Genomic DNA, 24,209 nt, shown 5'->3' on the forward strand with positions numbered 1-24,209 from the left:
TTCCTGCAGCCACTGATAAATTACATTATTAAAGGAATACACTGACTTTACACACATGAAAAAGAACATTTGCTCAATTCATAAATTTAAAGGAGGAAAAAAAATCAAGCAGAGTGCTTGTTGATTTTTATGAGTGTGCCTTGAGGAGTTTTCACACTTTGCAGAAGCACACATTATCACCCACATTCACCAAAGCTAATATGCACGCATACACCATGCCCTGTCATGGTGGCCTTGGAGGGTTTTACTAATCACAGTCCCCTTGGCATCCATCACAGTTGTCCAGACATGACCGGCCGATCAGTCACTGTCGCTGTCACCCTGCTTTACACATCTGCATCCCATACACACACACATCCAACCATGCACCACCAATGCACTAATCATGTGATGCACATATTTTTACCCCACCTCATTATAAGTATCATTATGCATGATTATACCTGCTGCCCTCCCACCAAGGCTGTAGGTTGCCCACACTGATCACGCTAATCAAGAGTGAAATGTGTGTGTTTTTTATGTGTGTGTGGATGGGGTCTGTGGAGCTTGATTACACCCAGATGGATTCTCATTCCACTTTGATGAGACACTAAACATCAGTCACAGTCAAGCGATGCATTAGCAGCAAATCAAGTTAATGAATATATATTATTTTGACCCTTCTCTGAATTGTTCTTTGTTTTTCATATCCCTTTACCTCATTACTCTCTATCTGTCCTTGCCCTTTTCTATATTCACACACTACCCTTTAACACACCTTGTTCCCCCCCGCAACTGCCTTTTCTGTAACTCATCATTCCTACTGGCTTCCCTTTATTTCTTTGGTCTCGTTCTCTTCCCGTGCTGCCCTCCACTCATCCGCTTATCACTCTGCATCACCTCCACAGTTAAAATCAAGAAATATTCCTCAAAGATGGAGTTGATCTGCCTCTACTCGGAGCGGTCCGAGGTCCGAAAAGTCGAGTGGAAGCATCACAACGCGAGTCGAAAGCTAAAGATGTCAAGCAGCAGCCTTGGCAGCATCACCACCAGTCTGCCCTTGCCCATCACCTCTGACATAGCAGGAAACTACACCTGCGTTCTCCACCTGAAAAATGGGCAGGCCATTCAGGCAACACAAGCTATCACAGTGTCTCCAAAGGTTGTGCAGAATTTGTCCAAAGGTTGGTGTGTTTTCTGATTTTCTTTAGGATCACTATTATATAACACACAACAGTCCTGGCAGACTTCCTGTCTGCTTGGGAATAATTAACCATGAATGTGGATGCTTCCCGGATATCTGCTGCACGAAGCGTTCTATGGCGTATTCAAGCCAACCCCAGGTCAGCTCGTCTGCCAGAGAGCCTTGGGTTTACAGAGACGAAAGCTCATGACAGATACCATATGTTATGCTTTCTTAATGTAGCTAAAGAGGTCACAGGTCAAAGCTTCCGTACAAAAAGTCTTTGTGATAATATCCAGCTGAATAACTTAATGCATTGGATAATATTCTACTCTGCATTTTATTCTAGAAAATATAAAGCCATATAGGCTATTTTTTTTTTCTCATCAAACTCACCCAGCTATCTGAGTATAAGAAGACAAGACCTTAGGACATCTCTTCCCACAAAAACTAAATAATTCAAGCTTATTGTATTGGTGGCTGTGGAGGAACACAGGAGGATGTGACAGTTGAATGAATCCCTTAGCAGAGATGAGTTCACTCCCCATAACCCAATACATCACTTGGGTTGAAGGCCCCCAGAGCTCATCGTGATGCATGGTGATGGTAAAGCTATAAGAATAATGCACAGGAAAGAACGAGCGTTGGAGGGTGAATGGCGAGTAGGAGAAGAGATGAGGCAGCAAGATTTTGTCTGATTGGAGTGGTCAGGTTGAGATACATATACAGTTGTAAGAGAAAGTTTTTGGACTTTTTGGATATTCTGATGATAAGCTAAGTCATGCTTATAGTCAAACACAATCTGACTCAATATGTAGCTAGAAGTTGCACTTTTTATGCACAGATTGAGCACACGGAGTAAATATTTAAAGTCTAGGCTGAGAGAAGTTAGGGTGCTTCTGTGCTCAGGTTAGACTGGAAGTGTGGGCTGGAGATGTGCCTCTTCTTACTAAATACATGCACACAAAGTCAGGTTACTGGCAAAGTCTGCTCTTCTCAAGAGAGACTGGCTTGAAGCAACTCTCACATGATGATGGCATCATAGAAGTGCATATTGCTAGAAAGGGCTCCAAAAGCATTTCTCTCAAGACATGGGTGTTCATGAGTTTACAAGAAAAACTGTCTGCAAGTGGAGGAAAATCAGGACTGTAGCTGCTCTCCCTCGGAGTGGGCGTCCTGCAAACATCACACCAATTCTGAGTTCTGACCTCGACCCAACTGAGATGTTGTGGTTTGACCCGAAGGGGGCTGTTCAATCAAGATGTCCCTGAAATACTGATGAACTGAAACAAGAGCGTCTCAAAGATGCGCAAGTCTCAGAAGCAGCCACAGGAAAAAAATCCACTGGAGATTGTTGTTGTTAAAGGGGGTTCAGCAAGTTAATAAATTCAAGAGTGTAACAACTTTCAGCCTGCACTCTAGCTGGTAGCTCTGTGTTTGTTATTATTTTTAATCAGATTTGTCTATAATTGTGACTTAGATAAAGATAAGACCACATTTTATGAGTAATCGCCTCATAAATTCTGGGAATTCAAACTATTTCTTGCAACTGTGTGTAGAATAAATATGACAAGCGTTGCATTTTTCCAGCATGTCACAGGGAATTTAGACTGAACAGAGTGAAAATTCAAATAATGTGAGTGTTGGATGACCTACATTTTTTTTCTGTTGAAAAGTGGCAGACTGCACAAACACAGCAATAGTGCAAGATAGCACAAAAAATCAAATCATGGTTAATAATGGATAATGTGACAATAAGTAGTGACAGTTCAAGGTTTCTGAACTGTTTTTTTTTTCTCTGGAAGACATCTCGGGTAGCATCATTTTTGTGCTTTGAGCAGGAAGTAAGTGAAGCAAGTTTTTAGTGCACCAAACAACCCATATTTATATTTATAATTTTAGGATATTAACTGAAATGTAAGCCAAGCAGAGTGCATGGTGTAGGAGGTAAAATAACAATGCACTGTCAAAATTCTTTCACCGGTGGCAGAGTTCAAAGAATGCAGAATTGAACCAATTATTGTGCTGAGGAGCACACAACATACTTCAAATGTCAGGGATTTTCTGCAGTCATTTTCTATCTTCAGTTTGTCCATCGTTTGCAAAGCATTCAAGCAGTTCTTCAGGCACTCCTCCCTACAATTGCAATAATATAAATCACTCCCTACCTCATTTGAGATTAAATAGATGAGGTAAAGAAGTGGCAATGGGGGAAAGAAATAGTAAAGATATAGAGGAAGGTGAAAGAAAGAAAGAAAGAAAGAAAGAAAGAAAGAAAGAAAGAAAGAAAGAAAGAAAGAAAGAAAGAAAGAAAGAAAGAAAGAAGAGGACAAGTGGTCACGAGAATCTAGGGGCAGTTACGCCTCACTTCACTGTGCTCAATTACCATAATTCATGCGTTAAAGCTGGCATGGAGAACAGAGCAGGTCAGTCTTGGGGTCAGCTCTCACTACAATATTCCATTAGCAACCTCTACACTCACTCACCAATCAATTACACCTCACACAGCACATAATGATTGATTATTTTGAAGCTGGCTAAAAGCTGAGACACCGGGGCTAAGGTGAAGCCCAAGGGCCAATCCCCTTTCAAACAAAATTTGTGAAAAGTTGGTGAAAGTGAACTTTACTTTTCACCTTTTTTCTGTCCTTTGGAGAATCTTAAATGAAGGAGTTAATCATAAATTCTGCTAATTATGTAATTACATAATCAGTCTTTGCAGTGATTGAGAGTGAATGAGGCTTCTCTTGTGTAACCCAAAGACGTTTGTTAGATCTTACCGTTTTGTGCTCTGTCTACAGTTGAGCAGACAGACAACGGTGCGCTTGTTCAGGTGCACTAATTTACACAATCTCTGTGGAAACAGGCGCCACCCTGCTGCTTCCCATGTTGCCCGGTGGCTGTGTTTTGCAAGACTGATGTCACCGTCATTATGCAAACAATCCTTACAAGTTTGATCGCACGCATGTGCTCTTCCCACAAAATTTGACTTGTACAACAGTGAGCTAATGTTGTGCTTATGTAATGTTTGTGATAATCATGCCTACGCTTTTAAACCACCTGTTTTTAAATACTGCATCGGCCAGGATTGGCTGAAGGACTGCAATCCCCCATTGTTTGTCAGTTTGCCTAGAAGCTTTTTGTCGCTGGGATCAGATGTCAACGGAGTGCAAAGAAAAGCATCTCCAGACTTTACCTACATCATATTTAGAAAATGAGAAATGGAATAATTAGGGTTTTGTTTTTGCATAAACAGCTTTGTGTGGAAGTGGCATTTTGCTGAGTTTTTGTTGTTTGTTGTAATGATCAGAGAGTATCTGGTCTCCTTGATACTGCTGCTTTCCGTCTTCTCATCCACGCTTCAAATTGACAGCCTTTACTGTCCAGACGGAGGGTCTGTCAGATCGATGTCTTCGAAGCTGCTCTACAGACTATTCATTCTGTCTGTTAGAGTCTCGATTTCCTCGCCTTATTTCACTGCACCCTTTGTCCTTGACTGACAGCAGTATGATGCAAATCCATGTAACATGTTCAGGAAATTGGAAGTGCAAAATGTCCTAAAATATAGCTCCAAGTGTTAAGAAAAAAAGGTTCCCCCCCCCCCCCCCCCCCCCCCCTGCTCGACTAGAACAAACTGGAGAGCAAACAGCAATAAGTTCCTGGACAGCCTTAATGTCATTCAACCGCACACCATCACCGCTCTCTGAGTTTTATATTAGCACCGTTCTTGGAAAAAATCATGCTTCTCTCTCTCTTTTCTCTTTCTCTCACTTTTTCCTTTTGTAGAGAGTGTCGATGACACCACCTCCTCCCCGCGCCCTTCTCTCACTGCTTTATTACTCCTGGTGCCCCTGGTTGCCGCAGCTGTCGGTGTGTTGCTATGGAGACAGAGACACATTTCTGATCGCGGTGAGTCTTCTGGCGTTTTCTTTTTTGACAGCTTTCCGTGTTCCGTCCATCTTTGGCCCCTGTTGGCTTCCACTGAGTGATCTGGGCCGTGACATCCTCTGGGGTTGTTGTAATGAATCTGCCCCCCACCCCACTCCCAGCTCCTCCATCCCTGTGCAGCCGAGTGTGTTTGCGTGTGTGTACACTAGTAACTGTCTTTTTGTACTCAGGTATCGAGCAGTCTCTGTCTGTCCACTCGGGTGAAGCAGAGAACATCTATGAGAATCCTGAAGATATTAGACAGGTGATGAATTCAACTAAATACCTCCTGATGATTTTTGCCCTCATCTTCCCCGCTTCTCCATCGCCCCTCTGGTATTTGCTTCCCTCCCCCTCCCCTCCCCTCCCCCCCTTTACCGTCTTCTTTCTATAGTGCACTTTTTCTTCCCTCGTCTGCTTCTGTTTTCCTCCGACTTCAAGTGTCCCTCCCTCTCTGTCACTTGATGTTCATTAAACCAGTTTTTTCCCCTCCCAACAGGCCCCTCCCCAGGGTCCAGTCTACATGGTGAGTTATTATGCACTCACACACATGCAGGCACTGTGCATGCATGTCTCTGTGCAAGTAACTGTGACACACATCTTCACTAGTGCATACAAAGTCTCATTCTCTCTATTGCACCCTCCCTAAGCTGTCAGCAGATACGTCTTCCTTCTCACTTCCAGTCTTCTCCTCTAATCTATCAGCCTTCACTCAGATAAAAACATTGCCTATCAACTGTCACCCTTACATTAGTGGTATTAACAAATCAATCTCATTACACACCAGAGGGACATAAATCTGGCCTGAGTACATCTCTTTATCCTTCTCCTCTCTGTCCCACTCCTTCTCACTCTCACTCACTCTCTCTCTCTCTCTTTCCCGTTTCCCCTTTCTTCTTTATGTCAGGATTTGAAGCCAAGAGGAGAGGATGATGTCTATAAAGAACTGGAGCGGTAAGCAAACACAGTTGCATCACCTGTGTGTGCTTTTGTATGTTGTGTGTTTGCACTGCCACTCATGTGCCCTTCACATTCTTCTCACACTCACCAATCACCCCAGCCTGAAAATCACTCTGACACTGTGGCATAATATCACGCCACGCGCTGACAGGCAGCACTCCTTCACCCGTGTGCTGTTGTTGCGTGGGCTGTCTGTGTTTGTGTTTAAGGAAGAATAAAAGAGACTGGGGCACTGGAGATTTGTGTGTGTGTGTTTGTGAGTGTGTCTTTGCATTCTGTTTTCAGATACGAGCAGTGTCAAAGCTGATCACCTACCCACATCTCCCCCGTATCCAGCTGTCACATCCGCTCAGCTCCCAGCTGCTGCAGAAGGCCTTTTTAAACACAAGTAACAGCCAAATGTCACAGTTTGGATTTAAAGAAAAACTTCAGTGCTTTAGGGACATGCCACACAATTGTTTAAATGTTTTTACTCTATTCTAAGCTATTGTCAAGTAGTAAAGTTAAAGCATTCTTTACTTAAAATGCTTCAAAACCTGTCACCCATGTATAGCAGTTGATACAGTACCCTACTTCTGTATGTCAAATGATCTTTTCATGAGTTTCCTTGCTGTCAGTCATATTTGCTGTTTTCCAATTTTATAATCTTCTGCAAATAATATATGTACCAATAATTTTATTCTAATTTATATGTATACTAAACTTTTAAATAAAGACTTTGGGTGTAATTCTTGCTTTAATTTCTAAACAAGATATTCTTAAGAGCGTTTCGCGTTTGAGGTTTTGGTGGGTACGGGCTTCCGTAGTTCTCGTAGTGGAAGAATGGCCGTCTGGATGTGGCTTCGCTGTGTTTTAGGGCCTCATCTTCAACGAATTCATCGTTCCCCGGACCAGTCTCGACCTGACGGGAGATCGGGAAGGAGGGTACGGATGTGTACAGTATTTTGCATGATTTTTAAAGCAGCTGAGTGCGAAAGATTGAGCAATAATTAATCCTTTCGCTTCCATTTAGCTGCAGCTGCGGCCCGGAAGTGTCAGGTGTTTGTTATTGAAACCCTGCATTGCAATGACATTTTAGAAATGAATGAAAAGACAAGAACGCAACGACACGCTTTCCTTGGTCTCGTTGTGTTTTGTTTCGTCTCGTCGTCTAAGGAGCGGTCATTTAAATTCAATCTATCTTCGATGATGTCAAACCGCTTCTGCTAACGCTAGCCAGGAGCCGAGGAGAACCCAGGAGGAACGAAACAGAAACAAATAAATTGAATAAATATATTAAACTCAAACAGGGACAATTTAAAGGCATAAAAACTGTAAAAAGCATTTGGGAAGACAGAATTGTAGAATACATTCTGTCTTCAAATTATAATGCTAACAGCTAAGCTAACGTTTGCTAACTTGCATGAAATTAACGATAGATCGAATAAGTGATGCGAAGGAAATGACACCGCAACCACAAAAGAATTAATTAAAAGTATCCCTAGAAATTAAATGAGAGCTGGAGATCTAAAGAATTCGACGCTCAGCATCGAATACATACACTTCTACATAGACTTACACACTTTATTAGGTACACCTTGCTAGTATCGGGTTGGGCCCTGTTTCGCTTTAGTTCTTCGTGGTACAGATTCCACAAGGTGCTGGAAACATTCCTCAAGGATTTTGGTTCGTACTGTTATGACAGCTTCACGCAGTTGCTGCAAGTTTGTCAGCCTTACATGCATTATGTGAATCCCATTTCACCACATCTCAAAGGTTTTGGTTGAGCGGGTAGGTAGGTCGTTTGAGTGCAGTGAGCTCATTGCCATATTTAAGAAACCAAACTGATAAGGTCTGAGTTCTGTGATATGGTGACTGCTGGAAGCAGCTATCGGAAGAAGGGTACACAGTGGCCATAAAGGGATTGACATGGTCAGCATCAATATTGGGGTAGGCTGTGGTTTTTAAATAAAGCTTAGTTAGTCGCCCAAAGTATACCAAGAAAATATCCCGCACACTCGAGCCGGTGCAATTTCTAGCCTCCTTTTCTATTCTTAGCTGATAAGAGTGGCACGTGGTGTGGTCTAAAGCAGCTGTAGGCCATGTGTGTCAAGATTCAAGATGTGAACAAGATTCAAATTCAGCAGATGGTCTTCACTTTGTTTACATGCCTAAATAGTTCTACCTGCAGTTGCACCTAATAAAGTGGCCATGTTACTATATGTGGTGATGATTGAAAGGGAGAGGGAAAAGATCAATAGGAACAGATGTGCAAAAACAAAGCAGTGAATAATATATCCAGTATGAATATGTACAGATGTTTACGTTCATGAGTACAACTTTGTGTTCACCTGTCACACAAGTGTGCAGTTCTATAGAGCTAATGCTTCCTGTCAGCAGAGGCGAATGAGTGTGTTGGAAATGTGAATGCAGATTGATACTAATGCTATTATCAATTTTGCCTTTAAGTCAGACTAAAGCAGTTGATTAGCTTTTTGATTCCAGATCAATTTTATCTTTGAGTCTATGATCTGTAAATTGAGTAAAATGAGAGATGTGCAGATTAAGATGTGCAGAAGGTCCACAGTGACATAAATGTGATGTCACTGTTTTCCAACTGTCAGAAAAACATGTTGTTATTGATACGATTCCTGAGGGCTGGACAATTTGGAACCAGCACTCGGTTTCCATACTCTGTGTGTAATGAATAATAGACAGAATAGGATGTTTTGTCTTTTATGGGGAGAAATCTGTTCATTGACCACCTTCATCTCACTGTCTGAAATGTGTTCAGCTTTTTCCTAATGATTGTTGCAGCCTTGTGAATGACTTTATTGATCCTGTTGGCATCTCTTCACCAGTAGACCACAGACTGCTTGAAGATCTCTAGTTGCATACATTGACTGAGCTGAGCTTCCACAGATGATCCTGGTTCCATATATTTCTGCCTACATTTAGCCTTTGCATTCAAACTTTAAAAAGCAATCAGCAGCTTTGCAAACAGCTATAATAAGAAAGGTAGATGAATAACAAAGATGCTGCCTGCAGTTTCTGTGTGCTGTGAAGAAGGTCATTAAGTGCTCAGCAGGTATTTGTGCGTAATGTTAATGTTCAAATTTGACCATTACCTTCTCAGTCTTGTTTACATTTAGTAGCAGTTGATTCCTGCTACACCACTTCATAAAGTTATCCACCAGTTCCCCAACCACCACCACCAAGTCATCAGAAAGCCTCTGCAGGCAGCATGATTCAGAGCTGTAATAGAAATTTTAGGTGTACAGAGTGAACACGCATAACTCAGAACCTTTCTCTTTCTATTAATAACTTGATTTTACGTAACATCAGGGAAACTATTGATGCATGATATGATCAGTATTTCCTTCTCTTTTGCCAGGGATGGAACTACCAACCTAGGGGTCTGGAAAGACACACTGACAGCATTCTTGGCTGGGTCAGTATTATATCGTAATGAACTGTATAGAAAGAAGTAGGTGGAGTTAAACAGAAGTAGATTAAATTAATGATTAGTGATTTGTTTATGATTTCTTCCTCCAGGCTTCAGCACTATGGTCTCTGTCCTACTACAGCTCTCCTCTTCTTCTTTGCTATCTTTACAGGAAAGGTAGGCTGATTCATGAATTGTGTGACTACAGCTGAAATTATTAGAAATGTTAGTCAGTGTGTTGATTATCTGGTTAACTGGAATTTAGTCAGCAGCCATTTTTTATAAGTGATTAATGGAGGAAGTGTCCAGTGGGAAGGTTATTTTTGTAAATTTGAAATTATTTCAGGCATTTGAAGCCACTGCCTCGGGGTGTGGGAATGTTTAATAGACATTTTCACTATTGTTTGATGTTTAAAAGACCTGAGTTAATCTATAGATTGGAGTAAATAATTGCTAAATGAATTGATAATAATTGTTATTTGTGCCAGATATGTTGATGCTCCAACAAGTTGCAGTTAAAAATGAGTCAGATGATAATTTAGTGAATATATTATAATACATTGTGATGATGATGATGATGATAATAATAATAATAATAATAATAATAATAATAATAATAATAATAATAATGATGTTATTTTGCTGGCTCTGAAAAAAAGTGAAGCAAGTAGTTTTTGTTTGATGCACAGTAAAAATAGCTTTGAGCATCACTTTGATTATTTAATGTGGGAATTTTTCATTGTTCTGGTTTTTTCTACATTACGTGTTTGTTTTTTTTAAATAGATTCATATAATTATACCAGTCTCTTTGTCCAGTTCTGTTCCTTTGTACTCTCAGTGAAAAATGGCAAATTAAAAAAGAAGCACTGAAGCCATTTTCTCATTCTTTGTACTTCTAAAATGTGAGCTTCATGGGTTTAGTGAATGTCGTTTTCAAAAGCTTTAGGACCATTTTGGGGTTATTTATAATTTGAAACTGTGACTGAAGGTAGAATACATGGTAATTAATCTAGTGTAAAGACATTATAGATATTATGAGAAGTGGTTATGAGTACAAAATGTGAACATTCTAATTATTCTCTTAAAGAAATGCGAGGCTTCAAAACAGGTGCATAACCTGAGAGAGTCATATTAAAAAAATAAACTGGAGCACTGAGAGTGCACGGAGAAATAAAATAAATATTAACTAAAGTTAATATATTGATTTTACCCTTCTGTCCTCAAATCATAAGATTAATGATTTTTCTAAAGCTTTCCCTGATTAGATGCAATAACAGTGTTTACCATCTATGATATCCGACCCTGCAAAATGAAGAAATGTGGTCACAAAAAATTAACAAAAAGGCGTTAATTTCAGATTTTTAGGGTTTTTTCAGATGCATTTATGGGTTCATGTGTATCTCAAAGAATATTCAAGTTTTTACTTGTAATTTAAGATTTGTTTTTTTTATTCACTTGATATTTTCTTTTAGGTTTTACTACAGAATATTACCTCCTTCTCACTGCTATTTTTTCATTAATTTGCTTAGAATGGTTTCAAATAATCATCATCATAATTTCCACTTAGACACATGTGGCCATATTTCTCTTTCTGCTGAGAAAGGGGGGAAAACTACCATTAGGAGATGTACTTAGGAACTGCTGTTCACATGCATGTGGGAATAATATAAAGCTAATCAACTGAAACACCCAGTAAGACTGCATCAAGAAAGTAATTGCTTGAGGTTGTGTGTTACTCCTTAGTGTAAAGTGCTTATGGTATTGATTTATGCACATGGTTGTAGGGTAGCTGTCAGCTTGTGAATCTTTTTATCAGTGCTTGTTAATGAGCCTCGAGTCTGGCAGACAGATGAAGGGGTACACTATGATGGTGTTTGCATCACTGTTACTTTGTCTGTCTTTAGGCTTCATCTGTAGCAGTAAACTGGTTCCTGTGAGTCAGTATGTGGGAACTGTTCTTGTGTGTCTTCTTGGAGTGGCCTGTCTTAGAGGTGAGGCTGCTGATTTGAACTCTCTGGGAGACGATGAGTAATTCAGTTCATTCATCTTTCGAGATCAAAACCAATGCTGTGTATGCTGCATGCCAATAAGATTTTATTACCATTGAGACAGTTGAACAAGGTCTACACCCACGAGGCATACTAAACGTACCCTTGAGGATTTGCAGTGAAATGTGTTTTGTGTCTCACATGGACTTTGCTATAACTCCATCTGTCTTTGCTTTCCCCCTGCCTCCCTTTGCTCTTTTCATTTATCGCCAAAGGGTGGGGGAGATTTAGGAACACTGATTATGTTCAGTTTATCACAATTCTTGAGGAAACCAAGAAGAATCACACCCCAGCAAGCAAGGTGAGATCATAGCAGCTGAACTCAGAAGCTCAACATTAATACTGTTTTGAGAATTAAGAGAGATAAATGACTAAGACATATTTTCTGCTTTCCTTCCAGAAAAAACTGAGATGCTATGACTTTGACTTCTCACATTGGCCTTTGGATTTCAGCTGGACTGAAGTCAGCAGTCCGTAAGTTTGTTTAATCTGTAGTGAACCTGAGGTCGCTGCTTTTCTCTTCTCTGCTTATTTTAAATATATGAATTCAAAGCACTGGGTAGTACACTGGATGAATACAGCCACTGAATGTCAAGTGCTTTGTGGCTCACTTGATTCATTGTAAGCCTTTGACTACCTGTCTGACAGAAAGCTGTCCAAGGCTGGCGTTTCTCTGCTGAGGCCAGAGCCCAGATTAAGAGGAGCAGCAGACAGTGTCCTCCACTCTGTCCGTACTTTACCATGCCACATCATCAGGTAAATGCAGAGTTTGTGTTACATCTCTTTTCCACCTACATGGTGTCTGTGCTGGTACTGATGCAGGCTTGCCTGTTGAGATCCATTTCTGCATGTTTAAGAATGGATTGTTAATATCACAGCAAGTGGAAATTTGGGTAATTTCCATGGGCACATCGGGTGCAGCCTCTGGCAGTAATTGATGAATTTTGTGTGGAAGACTCTTCCATAAAAAATAATATCTTTTGTGGTGAAAATGCCTGGACCCAACACCACATCTGTGGAAAAGGGGTAACACTGATCAATGATTTGTTAATTGCAACGCACCAATGGAGCACCAATGGAGCACAAACTCTTAACCTTAGGCATCCTATTCCATCCCCTTCAACCCTTTTTTTTTTTTTTTTTTCTTTCTGAAAATATTTTTTAGCCTGTTAGCAGTTATGCCACAGTGTCATTATCTGTCTTTGTCTGCAGTTTTGTCATTGCCCACACGTTTGGGAGGAGGATGCTGTACCCCGGTTCTGTGGGTTTACTGCAGAAAGCCATGAGACCAATGCTGCAGCAGGGTCAGGCTAAATTAATAGAAGAGGTGGGAAAGAAGCATATTTGGTTTCTCATATAGAGTATAATAAATGCGCACACTCAATCATTTTTGTCCCACTTTGTCACAGTTTGACGGCCAAAGAAACAAGCTGGTGGCCTGTGACGGTAATGAGATTGACACAATGTTTGTGGATCGAAGGAGAGATGGGGGACAGAATGGCCAGACTCTGGTAAATGTCTGCAGTGATTTGTTATTTTATGCCTTGGGCTTGTTCCAGGGTCCGACATCATTTCTGTCGCGTTGGTCACGTTACAGCTGGTTCTCTAATTCTGCCACAGGTCATCTGCTGTGAGGGGAACGCAGGCTTTTATGAGGTGGGCTGCATGAATACGCCGCTGGAGGGTAAGGAATGCTTTACTTTCCAAGAGCTGAAATATTTTGTAGTGACATTTAAATTTCGTGCAGTGGGAAATTGTCGCAGTTATAGTTCAGTATTGTGCTGATGTACACTGTAGGTGGCTACTCTGTACTGGGCTGGAATCACCCTGGCTTTGGAGGCAGCACGGTAAGCAGTGTTGGTAGATTTTTTTGTTTTTTTTTTTGTTTTTTTTTATCATAAAATAGGTCTACAATGTATGTGCTGCATACTGAACTGCTGTGTGCTTGAGTTAGAACAAATAAACAGCTCAGTGGAAAATACCAGTATGTGGAAATTCTAGTTGTAGCCAGGGAGTATTGTTCAAGAGGAACGTGTACACTCCCATTAAAGATAAAATCATTTGGGAGGTTACTTAAAGTGTCATTGTTTATGTGTAGGTTGAGCCTGTTAATTTAGTCATGCATGATGGGCGGGTTTTTTTTTTTTTTTAAACCTGTATTTTCCTTTCAGGGAGTGCCGTTTCCCCAGAATGAGGCCAACGCCATGGATGTGGTGATCCAGTTTGCAGTACACAAACTGGGATTCAGCCTCAGCGACATTGTTATATATGCCTGGTCTATTGGAGGATTCACAGGTTCTCAAAGACAAGAACAACACATGCTAATTTTTTTATTTTTTTTCCAGTTTTTTGTGCTAAAAATTTTTTTTAATTCTAACCTTGAATACCCAGAGGTAAAAATGTAGCACCCACACAGAGCTTCAGGATACTGTAGAGTAATCTTAATTTCACCTGTTTATTCTGACCATGTCAACAAACATGCTAATGTTTCAGCCTCATGGCCCTCGTCAGAGCATGGCTGGAATAAATCGCTAAAATTAAGATTAGTCAACCTTATCCTGAGGCTTTGTGTGTGCGCGGCACTCTCTTTAGCTTTTGGGTATTCAGCTGAAGTACAGTACATGATCAGCACTTTAATGTTAAGTGTGAATTATGGTATGTAGTCCCTCCTCGGGCTTATGTTTATCCCTTATCTGTGTTTTCTTCTTTTTTTTTTTTTTTTTTTTTTTTTTTTTTTTTTTGTTCCTCTGTCTCTTTATTTCTCTTTTTAGCCAGCTGGGCAGTGATGTCATATCCAGAGATCCAATCATTAGTGTTGGATGCCTCCTTTGATGACCTCCTGCCTCTGGCCCTCAAGGTCATGCCTGACAGCTGGAGTGAGTCCTAGATGTTAAAGATCTCAAACTCTATGTAGCAACTTTTTGTAGAAGTCAGTAACTTGAGTGTATTTGGTCTCTTTCAGGGCCGTTAGTACAACACACAGTTAGGCAATACATGAACCTCAACAACGCTGCGCAGGTTCTTAAGTGAGTGGGACAGTCTGATTGCAGTGACACTAATCATGAAAAGTCAAACTCTGAATCACTGAATGTTATGTAATACAGCCGCTAACAATAGCAAAACTACATTTTTTTTAGTGGATTGCTCACAGTTGTGTGGTTGATGATTAACACAAGCGCATGCAACTCTTTGTGCAGATACCAGGGACCAGTCCTGCTGATCAGGAGAACCAGAGATGAGATCATCACCACAACGTAAGTCCACACATGTCATGGAACTTATAAAGTCCTTCAAATGGCTCAGCATGGCAGGTTTGCTTTTTACTGCCCAGCCCACTGCAGAAATGTCCACACATGATGCAGTCAGACCACAGAAAGTTCAGTGATTGCTGGTGACATGAAGTGGGCAGGTTTTCTCACCACTGGGGTGAGCAATTAAAGCAACTATCAATGAGAATGAAGGGTATTGTTGGTTGACATGAGATACGGTTACCTAGGTAACCAGAGCTTGGAATATCTGGTAATTGCATCAACCACCAATGCGTGACAAATAAAACATTTCCGGTGTGGACTTTCCTAAGCGGGGACTTTTTTAGGGGAAGCTGGATTTAGAGAAGGAGAAAGAAAGCGCTAAATGACATCTCAAATTAAAAATGCTCAAAGATGAAGGAGATGGGGCATGTCTAGTTACCCCATATCAGTTTCCCAAAACCTGGGAAGATAAGATAAGATAAGATAAGATAGAACTTTATTAATCCCTCGGGTGGGTTCCTCTGGGAAATTCGACTTCCAAAAAAAGCACAGCAACGACCGAAGTTACAGTTACAGAACTGTTATATATATATACACACACACACACACACACACACACACATATATATATAAATACAGAGACAAATATAAATAAAATATACAAAGGGGATAAATAGAATAAATAGGAATAAAAAATAAAAATACAAGTGAATTGCACATTTCAAGTACTGAGTCTATTGCACTGTTGACTATTTACAAAAAGTATTGCACAAGGTATTGTACAGTGAGGTGCAGAGGCACTACAGCTTAGTTGTTCCCCCCTCCTTTGTCCTCCTGTTTCCCCTCCCTCTCCCCTCCAGAGAGGAGTTAAACAGTCTGATGGCGTGTGGGACAAAGGAGTTTTTAAGTCTGTTAGTTCTTGTCTTGGGGAGAAGCAACCTGTCACTGAACAGACTCTTCTGGTTGTTAATGGCCGTGTGCAGAGGATGCCCAGCATTGTCCATAATGTCCATCAGTTTCTTTAGTGTCCTTTTCTCTGCCACTGTCACCAGAGTGTCCAGCTTCATGCCGACCACAGAGCTAGCCCTCCTAATCAGTTTCTCCAGCCTGGATGAGTCCCTCTTTGCTGTGCTGCTCCCCCAGCACACCACAGCATAGAAAAGTACTCCAGCAACCACTGACTGGTAAAACATCCTCAGGAGCTTCCTGCAGATGTTAAAAGACCTCAGCCTCCTGAGGAAGTACAGTCGGCTTTGGGCTTTTTTATACAGGTGCTCTGTGTTGCATGACCAGTCCAGTTTATTGTCCACCCACAGCCCGAGGTACTTGTACTTGTTGACCACCTCCACCTCCTCCCCCTCTATCTGAACTGGCAGTGGACCTTCTCTGGACCTCCCGAAGTCCACAACCAGTTCCTTAGTCTTTGAGGTGTTGAGTTGCAGGTGGTTTGTGTGACTCCATGCGACAAAGTTCCTCACCAGACTTCTGTACTCCTCTTCCTGATCATCCCAGATACACCCCATGATGGCTGTGTCGTCTGCAAACTTCTGAATATGGCATAATTCAGAGTTGTAGCAGAAGTCAGAGGTCTACAGGGTGAAGAGAAGAGGGGACAGCACAGTTCCCTGTGGTGCTCCTGTGCTGCTGACCACTGTGTCAGACGTGTCAGATAGTTGGTGACCTGGACACACTGACACACACAAGTATCTATAATATATAATTATTAAGTACACTGAATTATCACCCATAGTATACCCTTACTTCATCCATAGAATTTGCTACAGAGGTGGGCATTAACATAGTGAACATAAATATTCATCCCAGAGTCATCCTGGGCATGCTCTATGCTCAGGGACACTACAAGAAACCTACAGAGATACTACAGCTCGGACTTGTAACATTTAACTTGCTGAAGCCTGCAAAGTTGAGTACAATTAGAAGAAGATTGAACAAGTGTGGCTTGTTTGGAAAGGTTTGCCGGGAGAAAACCTCCCAGATACCTGCAAAGTTGCATCTGAACAAACAACAAGACTTCTGGAACAATGTCCTTTAGACAGATGAGACCAAAGTGGAGATTGGTGTAAACCAAACACGGCATATTAGCACAAACACCTCATACTAACTGCCAAGCACAGGGGTGAAGGGGCTGCTTTGGTCTTGTTTTGCAGACACAGAACCATTTTGCCTTGCAGTCATTGAGTTGTAACTCCTCTGTTTTCCAAAGTATTCAAGAGTCAAATGTGAGGCCATCTGTTCTTCAGCTAAACATGGCTGAAATTGGGTTTGATCTAAAGCACAGCAGCAAATCTACAGAAGGATGGTTGAAAAAGAAAATAATCAAGGTGCTGCAATTGTCCAAAGTCCAGATCTCAATCTGATTGAAACGCTGTGGCAAAAACGTTAAAAGAGCTGTGGACAAACAAACACCCACAAACTTCAATGAACTGAAGCAAAGCTGTAAAGAAGAGTGGGCCAAAATTCCTCCTCAACGATTTGAGAGGTTGATAAAGTCATGCAGAAAATAATTAAAAGAAACAAATAAAAAGCTCAGGCTCCAGACTGCTTTAAATACAGCTTCAGGGTTTTTTTCTACTCTTAGGTCTGTATAATAGCAGTGACAGTGGATTCTGGTAACGTGGCTGACTCTCAGGCACACAGCTCTGGCTGTGAGTACAAGATCCCACATTAAACCCTCCTATTTAAGCTTCACGGTTGTGAGGGACAGTCATTCAGAAGAAAGTTGATTAATATGGATTAGATTGTAAGTAATATAAAAAAAGATTTTAACAATTGTGTACCAAGCAAACAGTTGTTTATTTCCACAGCACTTCCATAATGTAGTTGACGAAAGCAAACTCTCACAATACAGAGAGAAGTAGAAAGTTCACCCTCAGTCACAAATTGACATATTTCTTGGATAAGCAGTAACCGGAACTTCTTACTTCCTTTGGTTCGGTTCATTACAGTTATGAGATAGCTGTATTGTAGATTTCTCCAGGGAACATGAATGCCAAGGTGAGCTTTTGACTCAAACTGCAGAAAATCAGAGGTGTGGACTCGAGTCACATGACTTGGACTCGAGTCATTAATTTTATGACTTTAGACTTGACTTGAAAAAATGTTCTCAGACTTGTGACTTGACTTGGACTTTTACACCAATGACTTGCGACTTGAATTGGACTTGAACCAGTTTACTTGAAAAGACTTGATATTTTACCCCAAATATAAAATTTAACATGCATATTATATGGAGATTGAAAATGTGACGTCATTCACGGGTAGAACCGCAAAGGATTCTGGGAACTCGTGGCAAGCGGTACTAGCGCACGCAGGCTTTCAATTAAAATCAGTCACACAGCGATAAAAAGAAACACAAAAATGTCAAGAAGCTGTTGTATTATTAACTGCAATAGCCGGTCGCATGACAGCCACGGGAAGCCGACGGGTAAAGAGATCGATTGTTATCGGATTACGTCGTTGAAGAGAAATTGTTCGAGCCATGTTTCCAAAGTAACAAAGAGGCGACTGGATTGCAGCCATTCAAAGATCAAATATAACGTCCCAGAACACTCCAGCTCACAGGTTAGTCTGCTCCAAGCATTTACACAAAGGTCAGTCTGCTGTTGTAGTTAATGCGTCATTTTTCTTAACATAATTGGTGATATAGGTTACAAGCAAGTCTGGCGCTGAACAGAAATTGTCGCGCTATGCTCCTTTATTTATTGTGCATAAATAGTGAATTGTCCTGACACAATATTGCATTTCGCCTCTGTTATTATGGTACATTGACAAAAACACATACTTTTATTCACAGGATAAAACAGGTTTTTTGTATCACTAATTGTCCAGTGCGATTACAGCATACAATATTATTGTCACTGCTACATTTCTGTGATGGGTACCAGAAATTATTTCCACTACTAATTAATTACCGTTGAGCTCAAAGGTCCTATTAATAAACGGTTAACGAATGTGTATTTATGAAGACGATTTGTGAGACTGGTAAACTTATGATACGTACGATGGTCTTTCGTTCTACACGGTGCATTTCAAGGTCCTGCACCCATCCGTCGGTAAACTGTACCTGGGCTTGTTGCAGTGACCGGAAGTTACTAAACTTCATGAGTGTATGCACTCACTCCAAGAACAGTATAATTATAAATATGCATATAAATATGCTAAGATGAGATAGCTGACTTCATCTAACTAGCAAATGTTTTCCAGGCTACGTTGGTGATGCAGTTTTTTTTAATGTGTATGATATTTTTGTCATGCGATTTTAAAGCTGGTCCTACAACCGCATCCAAGAATAACATGCAGCGTATCTCAGAACTGTCGGTGAAAATTATTCTTGGAGCTAGGTTTAATTGAGCTGCATTTTAAAGAGGTGCAATTTCACAATTTGTGTATATTTTCTAAGTTCACTATTTTGTATGTGTTGAGAAAAACACAGATTTTAAAATTACATGGTCTAATATTTACATTTAGCATAACTGCAACATTATTTTTTCGTTTGTTTTTTTTAAAGACTCGAAAGGACTTGAAATTCAAAGTTTCAGACTTGTGACTTGACTCGGACTTTTACACCAGTGACTTGAGACTCGACTCTGACTTGCCTGACATTACTTGAGACTTGACTTGAGACTTGAGGATAAAGACTTGAGACTTACTTGAGACTTGCAAAACAATGACTTGGTCCCACCTCTGCAGAAAATATTCAGTGCAGCGATATTTGATTTGAAGCCCTTGCACCGGGTGTTTCAGTTCAGTTTGCCTTGTAACCACTACAGGGAACGTGAAAGGAAAGTCAGTGTTTGTTACTTACAGCATTAAAAATCAGATTAAAAATCAGTATTTATCTGATGATGATAACTGTCTGGATTTTTCACAAGTTCCTGTGCTTTTAGTCCAAACTATTTCCAGTAATAACATCCTGTAGTCATGATTTCAGTGAAGGTTATGAAAGTTTTGTGTCTGTGAATGGATTTGCTTGCTTCTATTTATTTTATTGTGAAGAAATATTATTTAAATGTGAAAATTTGTAATGTGATGAAATGTGTTTGATTAAATATATGAATAATACAGCAGTCTGAGTGAAGACAGATTCAGATGGATTTAAAACACAAATTCTTACAAAGTTGCTACAGGATGTGAGTTTAACTACAAAATCTTAAAGGCACTTGGCAGTCTTACTTTATATAGGAGTACAAGCAGAACACCACCAGTTGGCAACTAGTTGAGTGGAGTCTCCTGTTGCAAAGAGACCCATCGAAGGGTTGCGTTTAACAGCGCAACCCTTTCCATATTGATTGCAATCTGTTGGCGCTCTGTCTGCAGGCAGATAAATTAGACAGCAGTTATTTGCAAACCTTTAGAATCTGAGTGTGATTGCAGTCAGTCTGAGTTGGATCATCGTTGTTTGGAGATAGGTTGCCTCCTGCAGGGTGACCTGTGCAGTTTCCTTGTGATTGTCCTGCAGTCAGTAGCACCAGCCACGCCTATGTTTCCTCGCTGTGAGGAGAGGCTGTCGTCACATTTTTACTCTATTCATATTTTGTACTCTATTCATATTTTGTTGTTTCACATGTAGTTTTAAAATAACCTTTTTATTGTTGGATTTATTTTTTTTTAAGTAATTAACCTTTGAGTTTTATTTTGCATTTCAGGGGTCCTGAGGACATCATGTCTAACAGAGGCAATGACCTCCTGCTCAAGCTGCTACAGTTCAGGTTGGTCTCTTAGTCTTCAATGTTCTCGCTGTTCAGTCAATTTGCACTTGAGTAATACACTTTTTAACTGGCGATATCATTTTTCTGGACAGGTATCCCAAAATAATGACAGATGAAGGGATCAGAGTAGTCAGACAATGGCTCGGAGCCTCCAGTCCATTAGAAGAAGGTATGTGGCACAGTAAAAGGTGTTATTGTAAAAGTCTGACTCCTCCTTTTAAACATCTAAAAACTATAATTCACATTTCCTCTTCGTGATGGTTTCCTTGGACAGATCTTGTGTTCTGATTACTCAACAAATGATTCAGATTGTGTTGCTCCGGCTGAAAATCTTCACAGCAGATCGTTTGCCTCAGGATATTACAGTAGACCTTGTTGAAAATTTTACCCCGAGGTACAGAGTTACAGCGCACAACCTCGTGTTTGTAAAAACGATGATCATGCACCTGTTTACACCTTCAGAATTTGTACAATGCAGAAAACCTTTGTTTTGACTCGGAGGTCATTTAAATTAAATAGGTTTTTATTGTTTTATTCATTTTTATGGGTAAAACTTTTGATAACTTTATGGATTTGTCACATTATGGCCAACCCTGCATGAAATTTTTACTGGAGGTGCGATCCGCCCAAAAACTAAAGTGATTAAGTTTTGAAAATTGATAACCTGATCTGGGTCCAGGAGAGATGCATTAATGTTGTGAAATGGGAGAAAATTGGGCAGATTCTGCAATATAATCATAAATACGTTAAGAACGAGTGAATTTATTGTAGAGGGAATTTCCAGCCTTGTGGTGGTTGGACTCGGACATTTACAGTTATGCCCTTAGGTATTTAAACAGTTTGCACACTTGACAGGAGATTTTGAATCAAACAATCAAAAAAGCACGCTTACCAAAAGTACTGTATCACCTGTTTTCAGATGCTTAGAAGTAATTGGACCAGTGGTTTACAGTTTCATGGCCTGGTGAGGCCTGTGCCCTTCTTATTAAGTGACCATTAAACCAATAGGAGCTGAAGTTATATTTGGTAGCGTTTTACTCTCAATGAGAAGACCAGAGAGATGTTTATAGACCATCATTAGACAAAAACACAGACTCATCAGAGGGAATGTAAACTCTAGAAGTGGTCAAATAAACAATCTGATTCTTTCTTAAAAAGAAGGAATGCACTCACCAGAGGTAGGCAGATCATTGTGAAGATCTATAACCAAGAGGGGCCTTTGTGAATGTAAATACAGAGGGTTTACAATAAGGTGCAAACCACTGGTTACACACAAGAACTAGTAAGGACATGTGCACAGTCCTGAAATAAAAAGTCTGAATGATGGGAGGAAGAGTAAACCTATGGAGAAACAGAAACTGCTCGTGATTTGAAGCATACCATGTTTTCTATAAAACATGGTGGAGGGAATGTTATGACAGTGTAACTAGGTCACTGATGTTTGATGTTTTTGTGACTGCTGACTGCTAGAAATGGCAACATGAACTGGGACGTATACAGAGCTGCAGATTCAGCCAGATGCTGTTAAACCGATCAGGTAGCACTTCGCAGTGCAAAGGGATAATGACCAGAGTGGTTAAATCTAAAGAAATTGGATGGCAGTCATTTGATCTCAACACAAATAGAGCATCATTTTCAATTTTTACATGCAACTCACTGCAGCAAAGAGCCATAAATAAGCAGTAACTAAAGGTGGCTGCAATTATAGGCTTGGCAGAGCAAGGTAGGAAATACGGCATTTAGTGATGCCTATGGTATCTGGACGGGTACTAACTGAATGTAAAGGATTTCATTAAAGTATTATACTTTGTCATTTTACTTTTGAGCGTTGGGAAATGAGGACAGCGTTTTAAAGTGGCTGTTATTCCTTAGCAGTAAATGCAATGTATTTTAAAAACAGCTTGAATTCAAGCTAAGTCTGCCCTTCACTCCCAATCCAAGCTACAAAATTGGTGTAATTGTCCAAAAACATGTGGTCCTAAATGTATTCAAAGTGTAAATTTTGGCTATATTTAGGACACCAACTTGCTCGTAAATTTGTATTATTAACTGTATAATAACACCAGCTCTTTGTCTGCAGCGTCTGTGTACAGTGGCTATGAAGTGGACGACGACTGGTGCGTGTCTGTGCTGCAGTCCTATCAGGCAGACAGAGATGTTTCGTTTCCATGGAGTGTTGGTAAGCCCTGGGCTGCTTTCACATTTAAAAGGCAAATAAACTCCCCACAAACAAAGTGTTTTTAATACGGTCTGATGCACTGTTAATGTTACCAGGTGAAGATATGACTCTAGAGGGAAGGCGGCAGCTGGCTCTATTCTTGGTAAGGAAGTCATCCGCTGTTATCAGTGTGCTACATCTCCGTGAGAACAGTTATTCCCCTGTGTGGCTTAAAGGGCAGCCACTTGTTGTCTTTATCTGATCTGTCCAAGTTTGATTTTAATACATTCAAGTTCCTCCTTTTACGCTCAGCGTCTCATTTCCTTTTCTCGGTAAGCCCCATCTTCTCGTTTTAGGTCGGTTTACCTTCCCCCCCCTTCTATTGCATCCCCATTTTAAAAAAAAAAAAAAAAAAAAAAGAAAAGAAAAAAAAGATCACAGCTATTCAGACAGCATTACCACTAAGGAACACTTTCCTGGTCGCCATAGTAACCAGCTCACCTGTGCTCTCAGGTTGACTGGTGTAATATATTTCACTGCGCTCAGCTTATTGAAGTCATTTAACATCAAACAAGAGGAGTGCCATCAATTACAGCTAATGCTATGCTTTTCCTCCCCTGGTAATGCCTTCTAAATTAGGCTTTATTCACCTCCTGTGTAAACCCTTAAGAGATGGGAGAGATTTGTAAGGCACTGAGCCAGATAGACCAAACCTAATATAATCAAGTTCTGCACTTTTTGTTCATTGCCCTCCCACACCTCTCATTCCACATTCCTCCTCCATCCCTGCTGTCTTTTTCTTTCTCTCAAGGCACGAAAGTACATGCGAAACTTCGAAGCAACACACTGCACTCCTCTCCCCGCCATCGAGTTCCACCCGCCTTGGAGACTGTAAAAAAAGGGGGGGGAAAGCCCACTGATGGATGGACGAGGGCAAAGACAGAGGACTTGTATGGCCGGTGGTCAGAGTTTGTTCCTGGCACAGCGTGAATGTACTGCTGTGATTTTGTTCTAGGATTTTTCTAAGACGAGTTGTCGCGTATAGTTTTGCCGTGATGGCATCTAGAAGTATCTGGTCTACTATTTATGCCCCCTCAGACAAATCCCTGTAAATTATAACATGTTTTATTTTAGTTTTTGTAATGAATTCTACTTTTCAGTGTTTCTCCTTTTAAAAAGAAAAGAAAGATGCATTTTAAATAAATGCACAAGCCATTACTCACTCCTTCCAGTCTCCCCCTCTTTGGCTGTATTTCTAAAGCAGCTGTAAGTAGAAATATGTTGTAAGTGGATTTAAAAAATTCCTAATATTGTCAGGCCAGAAGAACTTAAGTCTTTAAAAATGCAGCCGAAGCCATTCAGGTTCATTTCCTTTCTGTGGGCACCGTCTTTCTGAACAAAGCTGTATCCTAAAATGATGCTCTTAAATGTTCTATTAAATATGCCGAATGAAAATTTGACAAGGGATTTGATTCTTTTGTTCATTATTTGATACGACTGCTCAACACTTTACAGATTTACAAGCGAGTTAGATTAATAGATTGCTTCAC

The 24,209-nt window shown here is 40.4% G+C and overlaps 2 protein-coding genes across 3 annotated transcripts in view; both read left to right on the forward strand.

The window, feature by feature from the left end:
• Positions 1-6,840, forward strand: part of g6fl (g6f-like) — a 30,562-nt gene extending 23,722 nt beyond the window's left edge. For both annotated transcript variants that reach the window (XM_085291668.1, XM_085291667.1), the window contains exons 6-11: positions 888-1,163; positions 4,949-5,071; positions 5,281-5,354; positions 5,589-5,615; positions 5,997-6,043; positions 6,335-6,840. In XM_085291668.1, coding sequence (XP_085147794.1) covers positions 888-1,163; positions 4,949-5,071; positions 5,281-5,354; positions 5,589-5,615; positions 5,997-6,043; positions 6,335-6,356 — 569 coding nt within the window. In that variant the 3' untranslated portion in view covers positions 6,357-6,840. The remainder of the gene's footprint in view (positions 1-887; positions 1,164-4,948; positions 5,072-5,280; positions 5,355-5,588; positions 5,616-5,996; positions 6,044-6,334) is intronic.
• Positions 6,841-6,845: 5 nt separating this feature from the next.
• Positions 6,846-24,122, forward strand: abhd16a (abhydrolase domain containing 16A, phospholipase). Its single transcript, XM_085291666.1, has 20 exons — positions 6,846-6,973; positions 9,423-9,479; positions 9,584-9,650; positions 11,378-11,464; positions 11,737-11,822; positions 11,922-11,995; positions 12,170-12,277; positions 12,734-12,848; positions 12,931-13,032; positions 13,142-13,205; positions 13,319-13,368; positions 13,693-13,816; positions 14,293-14,397; positions 14,484-14,547; positions 14,719-14,775; positions 20,439-20,501; positions 20,594-20,670; positions 22,582-22,680; positions 22,776-22,822; positions 23,471-24,122. Exons 1-20 carry the CDS (start codon positions 6,872-6,874, stop codon positions 23,552-23,554), a joined length of 1,632 nt encoding a protein of 543 aa, XP_085147792.1. The 5' UTR covers positions 6,846-6,871; the 3' UTR covers positions 23,555-24,122.
• The last annotated feature ends 87 nt before the right edge of the window (positions 24,123-24,209 follow it).

Source organism: Mchenga conophoros, linkage group LG11 (assembly GCF_057382185.1).
Source record: "Mchenga conophoros isolate Kocher_MC1m ecotype Shallow Benthic linkage group LG11, M_conophoros_male_GT1.1, whole genome shotgun sequence".
NCBI lineage: Eukaryota > Metazoa > Chordata > Actinopteri > Cichliformes > Cichlidae > Mchenga > Mchenga conophoros.

Coding starts and splice junctions, on each gene's coding strand:
- abhd16a (XM_085291666.1), top strand. CDS start 6,872: ATGGCCGTCTGGATGTGGCTTCGCTGTGTTTTAGGGCCTCATCTTCAA. Junction 12,278..12,733: donor TTACCATGCCACATCATCAG/GTAAATGCAGAG, acceptor CTTTGTCTGCAG/TTTTGTCATTGCCCACACGT. Junction 22,823..23,470: donor GGCAGCTGGCTCTATTCTTG/GTAAGGAAGTCA, acceptor CTTTCTCTCAAG/GCACGAAAGTACATGCGAAA.